Raw genomic sequence first — 17,291 nt, forward strand, 5'->3', positions numbered from 1 at the left:
TGAGGGTATTGTTGCTTTGGCAAACTCGATCTGAGGTCATGAGGGTAGAGCAGGGCATTATGGGTGAGGGGAGGAGCTGAGAGCTTGGATCCATAGCTGGAAACTATGCCGGTTCGGATCCGATATCGGATCCATAACCCTCAGGTTGCAGACAAATGAATACACCTACTCAGATGGAACGTTATGGTGAGTACATAACTTCTAATTCCCAGCCTCCTCCTGAAAAAAGGACTAGACAAGAGGAAGAATCTGCTTCCTCTGAGCAACTGTCTATTTCTTCAGATTCCTCTGAAGACCAAGACTATTCCTTCTCTCCTTATGAAGATTCTGATGCTGAGGACTCTGTTCCCTCAGCTTCTCCTCCAGAAGATTACTGTTTTGGGGAAACTTTACGCACTATGAGGGAACATTTTCACTGGGAAGGTCAGGATCTCTCGGATTCCAAGAAAAGGCTCAGAGAGTTTCTTTTACTCCCCCAACACAGACCTCTAGCCATCCCTCCTGTTTTGGACATTGTGGATGATGTTTACTTAGAATCCAGTTTCAACCCTGATTCTCTGCCTCCTGCCCCGGCCAAGCCTGACAGATACTACAGAGTACCTGATTCCCATAAATTCCTTTACAAAAGCCCAGTAGCTGACCCAGAGACTATCTCCCAGGGTCCCAAGGGGGCTAAGGCTTCCATGGCTAAAATCCAGTACCTTCTGAAAGGGATTCAAGAGCACTAGACAGATGGGGGAAAAAGGTTTACACCTCAGCCACTTTAGCTATGAGAGCTCTAAACTGTCAGTTCCATATGCTTAAGTATCAGCAATGTCTGATCTCTCAGTTAAAACAAAAGATAACAACCATTCTTCAACAATCTGAATTGAAAGAAGTACAGGATTTGTTGCACGCCACTGAGCAGGTGGGCAAAAATACTTTACAATGTGGGTTTGATTCTTTGGAGGCCTCCTGCAGAGCAGCGGCCACTGGTTCAGTTATACGTAGGCATGCCTGGTTAAAGGAACAAAGTCTGCCTGAACATGTTAAAGCAAAACTACTGGATGTTCCCTTGCAGCAGGGTGTTCTTTTTGGTGTTAAAGCAGAAGAAGTTTTAAAGAAAATGGAAAATAAGGCAAAATCAATGCAGACAGTCAAAGATTTCCTACAGGTACAACCCCCTCGCTTCAGCAGAAACTGGCCAACCAAGAATTGGTCCTTTCCAGCCACTGACAGGCCTCAGAGGGGTAAATACAGGCGCCCAAGGGGCAGAGGACAACCACAAGCTCAGTATAGACCTCGCCAATGGACCACTCCAACCCAGAAGGGAGGAGAAGACAGGTCTCAAGCCACCAGAAGGCAAACTCAATGACTTGCACCTCCACTGGCCAAACAAAGTTCTCTTGTCAACCCCCCTGGGGGAAAACTAGCATTATTTGTAGACAACTGGCACATGGTCACAAAGGACAAATGGGTCCTAGACATAATTTTACGAGGATACAGATTCCACTTTCACACCTTGCCAATAAAAAGAGGAATGCCAAACCTGCCACAAAATCAAAGGGCAGAGGCTCAAAACCAAATTACAGCTCTCATGGCCATGAGAGCCATTCAAAGGGTGCCAACTCAAGAGCAAGGCCAAGGATTTTACTCAAGACTATTCCTAGTACACAGGAAAGAAAATGATTGGAGACCAATTCTGGACCTTTCAATTATAAACACTTACTTACAAGTTCCCAAATTCAAGATGCTAAAACTACAGCAGCTATTTCCCATGTTGGAAAAGGAAGCATGGCTGGTAACATTGGACCTCAAGGAGGCATACCTGCATGTCACTATCAGACAAAGTTGCAGAAGATACCTCCGTTTCATTGCAGGTTCAATGCATTATCAATTCTCTGCATTGCCCTTTGGCTTATCCACTGCACCCAGAGTATTCACAAAATGCCTGGCACCAGTAATTGCATACTGCAGACAAAGAGGAATTCAAATATATCCATACCTGGACGACTGTCTCATCCAAGCAGAAAGAAAAGACATTCTCATACAACATCTGACTTTTGTGAAGCATCTACTAAATTGTCTGGGGTACACAGTAAACGAAAAGAAGTCAAAACTAGTACCCTCACAAAAAATGACATTCCTGGGTGCCAGCTTGGACACAATGGCCCAGAAGGCTTATCTTACACCAGACAAGCAATTACAACTGGCTCAATATTTCAAGACAATGGCAACAAAGACCCAATTAACTGCAAGAAAAATTCTGCAGGCTTTGGGCTTCATGGCATCTTGCATTCTGATAATACCATTTGCAAAACTGCATATGAGGAAATTACAATGGTTCCTAAAAAGCGTATGGTCTCAACACAGCCACCGCTTGGACACAGTGATATCTCTCACTCCCTGCCTACAACAGGAATTTCTATGGTGGGCACAGCCATGTCACCTCAACAAGGGTCAGCTTTTTACCTTGCCCCCACCCAGGCTAACTATCACAACAGATGCTTCAGACTATGCCTGGGGGGCTCACATGGCAGGGCAATGCATTCAAGGCCTGTGGACTGCAGAACAAAGAAAACTGCACATAAACCAAAAAGAGATGCTAGCTGTACAGAAAGCGCTGACAGCCTTCAAGGATCTACTACAACCTGGACAACTGGCAATAAAGATGGATAACACCACGGTAATGTGGTACATAAACAAACAAGGGGGCACACATTCCTACCCTCTTTGCAGGCAAGCAATAATCTTATGGAACACAGCTCTGACCTACCAAGTCCAGTTAGAAGCTCACTTCCTGCCAGGACAGAAAAACACATTGGCAGACGACCTAAGCAGAAACATCAAAGATCCCCATGAGTGGAAGCTAGACCCACAAATATTTGCAATGATAATTCAAAGATGGGGCCTACCAGATATAGACCTGTTTGCCAGTCCTCAGAATTACCAGCTGACAAAACTTTGTACAAGGACATTCCACCAACAAGCTTGGAAAGTGGATGCTCTCTCCTTCAGTTGGAAAAACCTGACAGCATATGCCTTTCCACCATTACCTCTTCTCACAAAGGTTCTTTTGAAAGTCAAAAAGGAGAAACCTCGAATGATTCTCATAGCCCCAGACTGGCCACGCCAGCACTGGTACCCACTATTGAAGAATATGGCTCACAGTCCACCATGGATATTGCCTCAAATACCTCATTTGCTCACACAGCAGGACAAGCAGATTCTACACAGCCAGATCAAAACCTTAAACCTGGCTGCATGGCAAATCATTTAAGCAGCCAACCAGCCCCTCTTTCACAAGCAGTACTGGATGTTATTCTAGAAGCCAGGAGGCCAAGCACCAGGAAGGCTTACTCGGACAAATGGAAAAGGTTTTCAGCTTGGAACCAAGCTAAAGGCCTGGATACAACTCAGCCTCATATGCCTCACATTCTGCAGTATTTAGCTGAGATGTTGCATAAAGGACTTTCCTTCTCCTCTATTAAAATCCATGATTCAGCTTTTTCAGCTCACTACGACACGAATCCACCTTTATTTTCAAATCCACTCCTAAAGCAGTTCCTCAGAGGGGCAAAAAACATTAGACCACCTAGAAGAGCTCCTACACCTACATGGGACCTCAACTTTGTTCTGGAAAAACTAACATTACCTCCCTTTGATCCAGCTTTTTCTGCAGACCTTCAGTTCCTGTCTTGGAAGACTGCCCTGCTCCTGGCAATAAGTTCTACTAGGAGAGTTTCAGAATTACAGGCACTTATGGCAGTGGAACCTTTCATCATTTTTCATCAGGACAGTTTCCCTACGAACTAATCCTTCCTTCATGCCTAAGGTGGTTTCCAGCGTAGCTTTAAATCAAACCATCCATCTACCCACTTTCTTCCCCAACCCACAGAACAAAGGGGAGAGACTCCTACATTCCTTGGGCATTCACAGGCAGCTTCGATATTACTTGGATAAAACTAAAGCTTTCAGAAAAACTGGCCAGCTCTTTGTTTCCTATGCTATAGCTTCTCAAGGGAGGGCCATATCCAAGCAAACCATTTCTAAATGGATAGGCCATTGCATACGATTCTGCTATACCCATCATGGGAAACCAGTTCCTCCTACCATTAGATCCCACTCTACCAGGGCAACAGCTACCTCTACAGCCTTTCTCAGGGGGGTTCCTACCAAGGAAATTTTAGAAGCTGCAACTTGGAGTTCTGTACACACCTTCACTAAACATTATCACCTACCTCTTTATTCCAAGTCCAGGGCAGGCTTCGCCACTGCAGTTCTGCAGGGACTCATTGCCTCCTCTAACCCTCTATAATGCCTCCACCCTACCTTAGCTTTGGGACTCAACCCAAGTGTAATGACTGCAGCAGGGTAACACGATGAACATAGTACAGTTTTGTACCTACCATAAATGTAGATGTTCGAGTGTTCACCCTGCTGCAGTCCAGGTTACCCTCCCACCAACCCCTCTGATCTACTGGCTAAACCTATGCTATGCCTTACTGATGTATTTGCTTATAGCTGAAGGGTTTTTGTGTCTGTACAGTGTTCTCACTTTTTGGTACTGATTTGGATCACCCTTTTGGGGGCACCTGACATCTGGGGCAAGAAAAACTGAAGAAAATGGCGTCGGTTGCAGTATATGTACCCCTGGTGCACTGACGTCAGGGATGAGGCGACAGCAACCGACGTCGGACCAAGACTTTGGAAATCCGGCCGACTGCGGGGACCGCCTGATGACAGGATAACCCAAGTGTAATGACTGCAGCAGGGTGAACACTCGAACATCTACATTTATGGTAGGTACAAAACTGTACTTTATGTGGTACATAATCATGCAGGGGGGTACCCATTCTTACCCCCTCTGCAGACTAGCCATGGCTCTGTGGAGCACAGCCTTGAGCTACCAAGTGCATCTACAGGCTCAATTCCTGCCAGGAAAACTAAATACACTGGCAGACGAACTAAGCAGAAATCTCATGGACCCACACGAGTGGAAACTGGAACCAAATACTTTCAACATGTTGATCAACAAATGGGGGAGCCCAGATATAGACCTGTTTGCCTCCCCCCAGAACTACCAATTGGACAAATTCTGCACAAGGACTCCTCACAAACAAGCTTGGAAAGTGGATGCTCTGTCCTTCAGCTGGTAAAATCTATCAGTTTACGCCTTTCCTACTCTGCCTCTCCTCTCTAAAGTGCTACTAAAGATCAAACAGGACAAACCAAGGATGATACTGATTACACCAGACTGACCACACCAACACTGGTACCCCCTCTTGTGCAGTGTGTCACAGCTGGCCCCATGGCACCTGCCTCAGACCCCCTACCCTGCTGTCACAGCAGGAGAGCCAGATTCTGCACCCCCAGCTTCAAACCCTGAACCTGGCAGCCTGGCTAATTACCTAATCTCTCCGTTACCATCCCTCAGTAAACAAGTGTCATTTTGGAGGCAAGGAGGCCTAGTATTAGAAAATCTTATGCTGAAAAATGGAAAAGATTCTGCGCCTGGAACCAAACTCAAGGGATGGCCACAGCAGTGCCCAATTTACTTCAGATTCTTCAATACTTAACTGAGATGTTTCACAAGGGAATTTCCTTTTCCTCCATCAAAATTCATGCCTCAGCCATTTCAGCTCATTACAACACAGAACCACCCCTCTTTTCTCACCCACTGCTCAAGCAGTTCCTCAGAGGGGCCAAAAACTTAAGACCACCCAGGAGAGCCCCAACTCCAGCCTGGGACCTTAACTTTGTATTGGAAAAACTCACTCTTCCTCCTTTTTAGCCAGCTGCAAATGCAGAGTTAAAATTCCTTTCTTGGAAAACAGCTTTCCTTTTAGCAATCACTTCAGCAAGAAGGGTATCTGAATTACAGGCCTTTATGGCATTGGAGCCTTTCATCATCTTTCATGCGAACAGGGTGTTCCACAGGACCAATCCCACTTTCATGACCAAGGTGGTATCCAGTGTGGATCTTAATCAGTCCATTCATTTGCCAGCCTCCTTTTGTAATCCACAGAACAAAGGGGAGTGGATACTGCACTCCTTAGATGTGCACAGACAACTTAGATTTTACTTAGACAGGACTAAACCTCAAGGGAAATCTGAACAACTGCTGGTGGCATTTGCTGCAGGGGCAGAGGAGAAGGCTATTTCAAAGCAAACCATTTTTAAATGGATAGGCCATTGCATTCATTTCTGCTATAAGCGCCATGGAAAATTTATCCCACAGGGGATTAGACCCCATTCAAGCAGGGCTGCTTCTACCTCTACAGCCTTTCTCAGAGGTGTCCCTACCAGAGACATCCTAGAAGCTGCTACCTGGAGTTCTGTACATACTTTCACCAAGCATTACCATTTGCCAATTTTCTCTAAATCCAGAGCTGGCTTTGCCACTGCAGTCTTGCAGGACCTTATAGCTGGTCCTAATTCTATTTAAATTCCTCCTCCCAACCTTAGCTTTGGGAATCTACCCAAATGTAATGACTCAACAGTGAAACACGAAGAACATAGTACAGTTGTGTACACTTACCATAAATGTAGATGTTCGAGTGTATTCACTGTTGCAGTCCTGGTTAACCTCCCTCCAGCCCCCTGACTTCTTTTGGCTATACCTCTATTCTTCTTTACTATAATTAAAAGCTTTTTGGTGTATTTGCTTTTTTGTTGGAGGTATAACCTTGTGTGTGTGTGTGTGTGTGTGTGTGTGTGTGTGTGTGTGTGTGTGTGTGTGTGTGTGTGTGTGTGTGTGTATATATATATATATATATATATATATATTTATATACATACATATATATATATATATATATATATATATATATATATATATATGTGTATATGTATATATTTAATTGCTTCCCATTAAGGGGGGCAGCTGACATCTGGGGCAAGAAAAACTGATGTAATGGCGTCGGCTGCATGCTTTATACCCCTGACTGCCTGACGTCATGGAAGATGAGACAGCAGCCGACGCAGGACCCAAGACTTTGATAATCAGTCCGATTAAGGGCTACTGCAAGCAGGTAACCCAAATGTGATGACTGCAACAGTGAATACACTTGAACATCTACATTTATGGTAAGTGTAGACAACTGTACTTTTCTGCAACAGCAGACCCACTTAATGTTTTACAGGACAAGGGTAAGGTGATGTAAGACCTGAAACAAATTTATCAGATGAATTATTCTTCTAAAGCAGGTAATTTTGTTAGGAGGCAACTACAGTATCAAAAGCTGTAAATGTGGACTTCTTGAGAAACCAGGATAGGATTCTGTAAGTCAAAAACTCTCCTTTCCTGATAAACCTGCTTCATTGTGACTGTCTTCCTTCCCTTCCTCTCAGCCAGATTCCTGTTTCTGAAGACTGTTCCTGGCCTTCTCAGTTTGGTAACAGATCACCTTGGACCAGTGGGTTCTAGCCATTATCAAAGAGGGTTACAGTATGCCATGGAAGTCCCTTCCACCTCCTGTAGGCATTCATAAACCTCCTCCAAGCCAATTATCTTCTCTTCCTGAATAGGGAAATATGCAACCTGTTCCTCCTTCTCAGTAGGGCAAAGGTTTATGTTCATGGATATTTCTGGTCCCCAGGAAGGAGGTTTCCTGGAGAACATTCTTGGCTCTTTTTTTTTCCTCAAACCTTTGTACTGGCACCCAGTTTCAAGATGTTAACACGTCAGATTTTTTTCCCCATGTTTCTCTTTCAAGTCTTTTAGTCTGTCTGGATTTAAAGGATGCCTGTCGTATCATTCCTGTTCATATTCTTTTAGGAAGTTTCTGAGATTCTCTGTATCTTTCTGTCATTATTAGTTCTCTTTTTTTGCCCTTTGATCTTTCTACACCCCTGAAGGTATTTACCAAATGGCTAGTTCCTGTCACATCATTTTGGAGACTTCATAGGTTCATAGGTTCATACTAGGCTATCTGCCCTAGGGCATTTATAAGCCTAGCCAGAATGTGTTTGGCTTTCGCCATCCATTTTAAATTTATTTTGCTATGCCCTTTTTCGAGGTTAGTATATTCTGCCTCTGTCTAACAGTGACACAGAAGTGATACCCGGGGTAAACCTACGATCTCCCATCCACTCATCAAGATTCCTCTTGAAGAGAGTCAATGAGGTACTCTGCCTAACCTGGACTGGGATTTTATTCCAGAGTGAAGGGAGCCTCTGGGTTATGAATCTGTCCCTCCAGCATGTCCTATTTATTTCAGTGCTGAGGTTCAAGTCTCTCGAGCTCGTAGCTCGATGGGATTTGTATTTTCTGAGGTGCAGCATGTCCATTAATTCTGGGTTAGACATGGCTTTATACATATGGCACAGATCGCCACTGAACAGGCGGTATGCCACTGAGTAGAGCTGGAGTTTCTTTAACTGGGCAGCATATGGCATCTGTTTGAGCCCTTTGATCCTCTTGGTGAGGTACTTTTGGGGTCTTTCCAGTTGCTGCAGGTGTCTGGTAAGGCACATCCCAAAAGGGGCACTGTACTCAATTATGGGCCTGATAAGGGATGAGTAAAGAGGCACGATGACCTCCCCTGATCTAGATGTGAATCCCTTCATGATTAGGTGGACTATATAAAATGTTTTTCTTACCACTTTGGCCACGTGGTTGTCAAATGAGAGATTGCTATCAACTTGGGTCCCAAGGTCTCTAATTACTTCTTCTGTACTTGATGGATTACCACCTATGTGGTAATTTGTGGGCACTTTGTTTTTGCCAAAGGGGATGACTATACACTTTTTGGTATTTAGCTTGAGACCATGGGTCTGGCACCAGTTGTCTGTTTCTATGAGGCCCTTTTGGAGGATGCTTGTGTCGGCTGGAGAGTCGATTATGGCGCCCAGTTTGCAGTCATCTGCAAACTTGGTCAGCCACAGTCCTCCCATGTTGGCCTGTACCTCCGAGAAATATATACAAAACAAGAGAGGTCCCAGGACTGAGCCTTGCGGGACACTACTTGTAACTGGTTTGGAGTCTGACATGGCTCCAGCAATTCTAACCATGTGGGTTCTGTCCTTGAGCCAGTTTGCAATCCATCTAGTGACATAGGGGTTTATATTTAAGCTGGTGAGCTTATCTATAATGCCCGAGTGGGGTATTGTATCGAAGGCTTTTGCGAGGTCCAGGTAGGCTGTGTGGACCACCTTCCCCTCGTCAATGGCCTTGGTGACTGTTTCAAAGAAATCAATCAAGTTTAAGAGGCAGGATCTGCCCTTAACAAAGCCGAACTGGGTAGGATCCAGTGTCTGTAGGTCCCCAATATCTTTAATTATGAGGTCCATGATGATCCTTTCCATAGCTTTGCAGACCAAGCTAGTCAGGCTTATGGGGCGATAGTTTCCAGGATCCATTGAGGCACCACCTTTATGGAGAGGGACCACTGTTGCTGTACGCCACTCTTTGGGCACATATCCTGTAGTAAGGCTGAGATTGAACAGTAGTTTTATGTTTGGGTTTAGCACTTCTTGGAGTTCATGTAGGACGTAGCCCGGGACACCGTCTGGTCCCATTGATGCTGTGTTTTTTGCTTTGGAGAGGGCGGCTCTTACCTGAGCATCTGAGATGTTAGGGGGCAGCACTCTGCTGGGATAGATATTTGCCCTTTTGGTGGGGAGGGGGGGGGGGAGAAGTTTGCACCGAACCTGTCAACTAGGATGTTGGCAGTGTCTGTGGGTTCGGTGTATTTTTTGTCATTTTGGACTAATTCTGAGCATATCTGGGAATTACTACCCAGATTCCTAACATAACTAAAGAAAGCCTTGTGATTATCCTTAGTGTCCTGTGCAATTTTTCTCTCGAAGCTGGACTTAGACGATTTTATGAGTGCCCGTAGTTTTTTTGCCAATACTGATCAGTGATGCCTTCCCCTTTTGGGATTTTGTAGCTTCCTCCTTCTATTGTATAGTTTGTTTATGGCTGGGGTCCACCAGACAAGGACGTCTGCCTTTGGAGGATTGGGTCTTGGTTTTATTTGGGATCGCATGATCCATGCATTCCTGAAGGTGTTCATAGAATGCGTTTATAAAGGATTCTGCGGTCTGGGCCATATTTTCCACAGGCCCGGGGGCTTTGAAGGATTCCACCTTGGTTTTGAGGAGTGTGAAATTTGCTTTAGAGAAGTTTTTCACTGTGGTTTTCTGGGCAGGAGGTGGGGTCTGGATGTGAATATCCAGTGAGATTAGTTTATGGTCTGATCTTACCAGTGAGGGATACACTTCTGGTCTGGAGCATAGAGTCCCCATGTTGGTGATGATCAGGTCCAGTATGTTTTCCCCTCTTGTGGGGATGGTAGCAAGTTGTTCCATAGCATTTGAGTTTATAAATTCTAGGAACCTTTGGGCTATGGTGTTGGAGCTAGAGTAATGCTCCCAGTCTATGTTTGGGTAGTTGAAGTCGCCCAATATAATGGTGTTTGGAGAGACCTTCATATTTTCCAGTGTTCTCAGGAAGGCCGAGTGGGGTTCCTGGGTTTGGGAGGGTGGTCTGTAGCAGGCTATAAACAGGAAGGCAGTTTTACCCACTGTTAGTTGCACATGGATAGTCTCTGATGCTTCGTGCTTTGCCACCAACCTGGAGGTGTGGGTATCTTTGACATTGAGATACTCCCTTATCTGGATGATCTTCTGATGCAAGGTCCTTGTTCTTGTGTTTACACTTTTAGTAAACATTAGAAGTTGGATTAGTTTTCTAGGACCAGAGCAGGGTTTGCTTGGACCATTTTCCGAGGCATTTTGGACTGTTCCTCAGTTCCTTCTTCCTCTCTCTTTAGTACTCTCCCTATTGCAAGAAATACTACAACTGTGATCTTGGAAGTACGTAATACAGTAGTGTAAGAATTTATCACAACAACAATGTCCTCCTTGTCACTGTTGCAGTATTCTGTCCCTCCCTTCTTCCCCATTTTTGTTTTGGCTGAGGGGCATCCTTTCTTTTTTCTTTTTCTTGATGGACCTATACATATATGTGTATAGTTACCTCTACTTCTGTTAATTTTATTCTCGTGGGGTGAGTAAGTTTTGAGGTTTTAGCGTACATACAGCTCTTATGAAACTGCACCTTATAAGTGTCACTCCTGTTTAAACATATATGGTCATAAGAGACCAGGTTACTTATTCAGATAATTCTGTGATATTCAGTCATGTTGCCACCACAGACAGGAAGTCCTGTTTATCCCAGTTTCCAAGAGAATATCTTCAAGATCAATAGAAGCTAAAAAGTCAAGAGAAATTTTGCCACTGTATTCTTCCCTTATCAGGCCCATCACTGAATACAGTGTTTCCTTTGGTATGTACAAATTCAAGTATATTGGTCAACTGGAAAGGTCACATTGACTGTTCATATACATACAAACATGCATGCATATGTAAATAAAGGCCATAAATCCTTCAAACTACCCAAATAGATTAGTGGAACTCTCCTTATATTTGGAAGCCTACTGGCTGCTTTGAGTTGACTTTGAGTCATAAAAGACCCTTTACTTTACAAAACCAGTGGCACTGCAAACACCCATACTAAGGAGTTAAATTTTCACCAACAAATGTAATAAGACTCACTGGAGGGATAGGTTCTTAATTAAACATATTTCCATTTTATGGAATAAGGTACCACTACAGGTCAAGTAAAATACTACTTAGTCTTAAAGGCTCATTTTGATGATTGGATGGGTAGACATAATTTTACAGCAGGGTTATCATGTACGGCACTGTTTTATTTGGGAGGTCGGCTCTAGGTACCCTTAAAGAATGGCACTAACTTATCATTTTGTTTACTTAACGATGTGTGTAGCTAGGCTTCTTAATGTCTCTGTGACTGCTTATCTAGTATTGCTCCTTTCGTGAGCCTAGCCCATTTGTTCCTCCATCCTTGGTGTTCCCCACTGAAGGTAAGAGTAGGCAAGAGGGGCCATCATACAGGCAGCCATGGATCTGTTTCTCCCTTCACTTTCACCACAGCAGGTAGGGTATACTCCCCTAAGTCAACACTCACACTAACAGAGCGAGTAACTTGAGTCCACACAGGAGCCATATTGCCTTTCCCCTTGTTAAATACATACTTCTGTGCATCCACAGTGATGGCCACCATGTCTTGGTGACTTAACAACAGCCTCATGACCATCCTTTAAATCACTTCCCTTCCTCTGATGGATTGTGGCATTAGGCACACCCAGGCTCTCCCCCCAGAATAAGCATATGGCTTCTGCCCTACACCAGCACCAACAGATGCCCGAGCCACAGATATAACCTGGGACATCTGGGCTACAGTCAGGGCTTTATTCCTCTGTGCCACTGTTGCTCTGATTTGAGTTTTCTATGGATTTTGTTATATGATCTATATAATCTCAACTCGTAGGGTGTTGATGTGCTTCTTATTTTTTGCTAATATTTGTAGTAAAATTATACCATCTATATTTACCTTTGTATGATTTTACATATTTATATGCTGGCAACCCTTGCTCTCTTAACTTGTCCCTTGAGCATCTATTGTTAGTCACATTTTTACCATTTCCTAGGGGGAAAAAATCAGTCGAAGTAGCATTGTGTGTGAGGTACACTGTGTTTTATAGCCTTCTTCCTGAAAGTGTGTTCCCCTAGGGGAAATCTGACATGCTGAAAAGTATTAGGCTGGGACGAATGTCTGCCTACTATCAATTTCCATTTATACTGTGAATGTCTGTGCCAGTGATCCTGTTATTTGAACAACTTTTGTCATTTTGAGATGCCCCCAGAATTCTACCTTTTCATTAATTCACCTCACAGTAAGACGCTGTCCGGTTCGATTCTCAGCTAGAGAGTCTTCTGCGTGGAGACATGCGTGAATGGGCGTACCTTCGTTGAAGGTTGTGCATCAGGCCTGGCAAGCCGGTACATAAAAATCAACTGCCAATCATTAGCAGACCGGAGTTCCGCTGTGGCGACCCCTAACCGTGAAAAGCCGAAAGACACAAACAAACAAAATTAATTAACTAATCTAAAGTGTGTTCCATCAAGATCAGTCTGCCGTTTTGTTTATAAAAACATAAATAACAACAGAATTCTCTTCACGTGATCCTTAGATCTAAGTACTGGGGATATAAACTTTGCAGAGTAGCAGTCTTTAAGGGCTTTCTGGTAATCTTTGGGACATTTTCCATTAGCGTATCCTTGTCTAGGAAATTAAAAATTTCCAAGAGTTGAGAAGAGCATGGGCAGTGTTGGTTAAAGAGTCTTGTCTTTCTCACTATGGCTTTTGTTTCTGTTCTGTATGGATAAATAGAAAATCAAGTCAGTGACCAAAGTAAATAAATAAGTAAAATGTGGTGTTCTACAGAGGTTCAGTAATCTGTGTTTTTGCAGGTGTGTTAAAATCATTACAGCTATCCCAGCTGCATATCGATAAATTTGACTCAGATGACCCGAGTTCGATTAGCACCTTGATAGTAGAAGAGCTGCGCGGGAGAGGGTAGGACAGAGTGGCCGCTGCCAGCTTGACCTTCCTAACAGGAGGTGGTTCTGGCTCACCATTTGTGTGACCTAGAAGGGAGCACAAAGTGTTGCACAAGCAGAGCACAGGGCTGTCGAGCATATGCTATCCCCATGCAAGCTTAGTGGCTGGGGAAGTCTGAGTGGCAGCTCTTATTGGAGCTCAAGATAACTGTTGCTGGGCTGAGGATCTCCAAGGATGAGGGTAAGCCATTCTGTCAGACCTGAAAGCTGGCTTATTCTATGTCACCCAACAATTACAGTAGGAGGAGTGAATGAGCCGATAAGGCTCCACAACAAAGAATGAAAGGGTTGTAGGAATCTTGCCCAGCAAAGGGATGCCCAGCCGTCACTCCTGGTGGAACAGTTGGGCCAGTTGTATAAAGGTAGTTGAGCCATCAGGCAGGTCTGGAGGAGATAGGGCAGTACTGCAGCCATTTTATTGCTTAAAATTTACATAATTCTTTTAATATAATTTTTATTTAAGAAGTAGAGTGACTGAATTGTGTTGAGTAATATGAAGACTGTCATTATTAAGACTTTTTCCCGTGTTTATATTTTTTTAGTTACCGGTGCCAGTTTTTTTGTGTTCAGTGGTGCTTTGAAAGCTTCCTCTGGGTACCTGGCAAAGTCCAGCATCGTAGAAGGTTAGTAGTAAGAATTCCTTTTCTTTTAATGACTGATATTTAAGTGGACTGTTTCCTTTTTGGTTTTGTTTCTTAACAGTTTGACCTTTGTAGTAACGTTGTACTTGCCACATTCCATGTGGATTTGTGCATCAGATTGGAAAAATGGATGTGAATTGTGTGATTAATATTCAAGAGAACATGATGTTAAGTTGTCTATCTCGCCTTCATTCTTGCTGGATGGGTTCGGAGCCGACCTCGGCTCCGACTCGGCCACTCTTAAAGCTCGAGAGTTGGTTCCACCGGCTCGAGGCTCCCCTTATATCCCACAATGCTAGGCGAGAGTTACCCCAGATCTCGTTTGCCGCTACAGCGATCGAGGTGTTGGTTTTCTACCGGTTCTTGGTAAGTGACTTTCTTGTAAAGTTAGTGTAATTAAACCCCTTTAATTTTAAATTTTATACTTATTTCCCTTACTTTAGAGGAATTCTTGCCCCTTTTTCTTAAAATTCCTGTTTTTTCACCACAAGAACTTTAAGTTCTTCCCTCGGCCTTCAGGCCTTCTTCCTTCCCTAGTGGGTGTGTGTGTGTGTTATTTTCTTAATTTAAAACCTAGTCAGTTGTTTTATTTTAAGCTAAAACTAGACAGGGTGTAATCAGTGTGTTTTTGACTGTGTGTGTGATTGCACTTCGGGATGTCTAAAGAATCAAAGGTTCAGGCTTCAAGAAGTGTGATGCGTGCTGTCAGAAAATGTCTCTGACAGACGGTCACACTTCTTGTGTCTACTGCCTGGGGCCTTTGCACCTGCAGGACTCCTGTGCTGTTTGCCATGGCTTCAGTCCCAGGGTCCTGCAGGAAAGAAAAATAAATTAATTTTGAGAGGTTTACTCAAGCCTGAGGATTCCCTTACTGTCTCTTCAGGGAAGCCCTCCAAGGCTTCTAGGTCTTCGGCTCCAGCAACTGAGCCGAGACCTAAGGCTTCTAAACCTCAGCTTACATCGGCCCGCTGGAGCCGATGAGTCTCAGTCCACAGTTTCTGTGGTTCCTCTCCCGCTGGAGCCGAGGTAATAGAGATTCTGTCGGCTCCAACCAGATCTTCGGAGCCGACATCGAGAAGAGGTCCAGGTCACCATCCCTTGGCTCGCTCATTCGGCTCCAGGATCTCCCTGCTGTCTGAACGGAGCCATAAATCTCATTCCTCTAGGTCATCGAGGCTGTCGGATCATGACCTTCAGAGGGTAGTGAGTCGACTTCTTAAGTCCGAGGCACTGGCCCAGATGCTTCAGAGCCCGACTCATCAGTCGATGCCTGCCCCTGTCCATCAATATATTCCTCCTCCGACTCGCTGAGCTCAGAGCCGGGTCGTCGGAACCGAGACTGTGGTAGCGCCGGAGCCGATACAATTGTCTTCGGCTCCGATTTCTTCCTTAGAAGAATCTCGGCCGACTTCCATCGCCGGGTTCAAGGTGAGTGGCATCGACCCTTGTCCGACCCCGCCTTCCTCTCGGAGCTGGCGCTGGTGAGTTCGGCTCGACATCGGCCTCGAGCCATCACTGTCGGTGCCGAGGGAGGTTTCAGCTTCTCGAGCGGGACCTCTGGCTTTGCCTGACAGGGGTGCTCGAGGTCATGCGGAGTGTGTTAGAGCCTGGCTCTACTCCACAGTCGGGCGCCCGCCTCCCTCACGGTGCCTCAGGTCAAGTCGACTCACTCCCTCATCCCGGACCGCAGAGAGCCAGCTCCTTAGGAACCCCTGTGGGATTTCATCCTCTTCCGAGGCCTCTCCTGATTTCGCAGAAGAGCCCCTCGGAAGAGGCACTGTAAGGGGCAACACATTGCCTCACCTCAGTCCATCACATCTGACACCGCTTTAGATGATTCCCCGGGTTCCCCTGCCCCTTCTGAAGATGTCTCTTTGCAGACATTCTAGAGATCCTGAAGCAGAGGGAAATTGGCCAGCCCTTAACCCTTCGGAGGATGAATCTGTATATCTTGAGGCGCTTTCTCGCCTCTTCCACCTCCTGGGTGTCCCCTTGACCCCTCATGCAGGTGGTTGCTAAAGGCATGGACGGCTCCTGATTCAGTGGACCCCACTCCCAGGAGACCCTCCAAATTCATAACGCACCAGCAGACAAGCAGTTCTTGACAAAAGGAGTTTCTGTGGATGCTATGGTGGTAGCTGCTGCCACTAAGAAGGAACTAGCTGATCCTTCAGTACCTGTCCATCCACCTAACAAGGAATCTAGGTCCATGGACAGGTACGGGAAGCGGATGTTCTCGTCAGCGACATTTACTATGCTCGCTGAACTACCTGTGCCATTTCACTGCCTTCAAAGGGACTTGATTAAAGAAGCGACATGTTGAAGGATCCTACAGCTGCGGGTTTTCAAGATAAAATGAACACTCAGCTGGCTACCCTTAACTCCATAGCCAACTCCTCCATGCGCCTCCTTTCTTATGCGGCTGATGGAGCGAGTAGGGCCACAGGGACAGGTGTGGCCTTACGTAGGCATGCCTGGATGCGGCTATGCAATTTATGGACCCTTCAAGACGCCTTTCACTAACTCCCCGCTTGATGGATCATCTCTTTGGTCCTCAAGTGAAAGAAACCTTGACTAGGTGCGAGACTGATGGCAAGACTCTTTCTGCCGGCGGAGTCCGTTTTTCTACTCCTTCTAGGCCTTACCCCAAAGGCCAGAAAAGTGGGAAAATGTGGTTCCGTAACAAAATCAAGGGACTTCGCCTGACGACAAAGTCGCACTACCTGCCAGAGGCAGAGGCGGAATAACAATGGTAGACATCCTCGAGGCAGGGGCTCAGAGAACCAGGGCAATCGAAGCCTTCTCTGATAAGCCCTTTCAGCATCCCTGAGGTGTTGCCCGCTGCCCACCTTCGGAGGCAGTCGGGGAAGGTTGTCACTGTACCCAAAAGCCTGGCTATCCCTGACTCAAGACAAATGGGTACAGTCCGTCATTTCAAGGCTATTCTATCCCTTTCTTCGCATTCAAACAATCAAAAATCCCTTCCAGATGTTCCACCGCTAAAGGGATCTAGCGGTTTTGGAAATTTCAAAACTGCTTGCAAAAGAGCAATTCAGCCAGTTCCAGCAGACCAGCAAGGATCCGAATCTACTCAAGGTTCTTTTAGTTCCAAAGAAAACAGGGACTGGAGACCAATTGATCTCAGTATCTTGAACAGATCAGTCAAGAAAACAAGAT

General features: G+C 45.2%; 1 protein-coding gene across 1 annotated transcript in view; it reads left to right on the top strand.

Annotated features, from left to right (window-relative positions):
- The window catches only part of ZFYVE9 (zinc finger FYVE-type containing 9), a 1,427,803-nt gene that overhangs the window by 1,118,519 nt on the left and 291,993 nt on the right, over positions 1-17,291 (top strand). The window contains exon 14 of the mRNA XM_044086014.1: positions 14,016-14,096. Within this exon, the coding sequence (XP_043941949.1) occupies positions 14,016-14,096 (81 nt within the window). The remainder of the gene's footprint in view (positions 1-14,015; positions 14,097-17,291) is intronic.

Source organism: Protopterus annectens, chromosome 10.part0 (genome assembly GCF_019279795.1).
Source record: "Protopterus annectens isolate FY-2018-M chromosome 10.part0, PAN1.0, whole genome shotgun sequence".
NCBI lineage: Eukaryota > Metazoa > Chordata > Ceratodontiformes > Protopteridae > Protopterus > Protopterus annectens.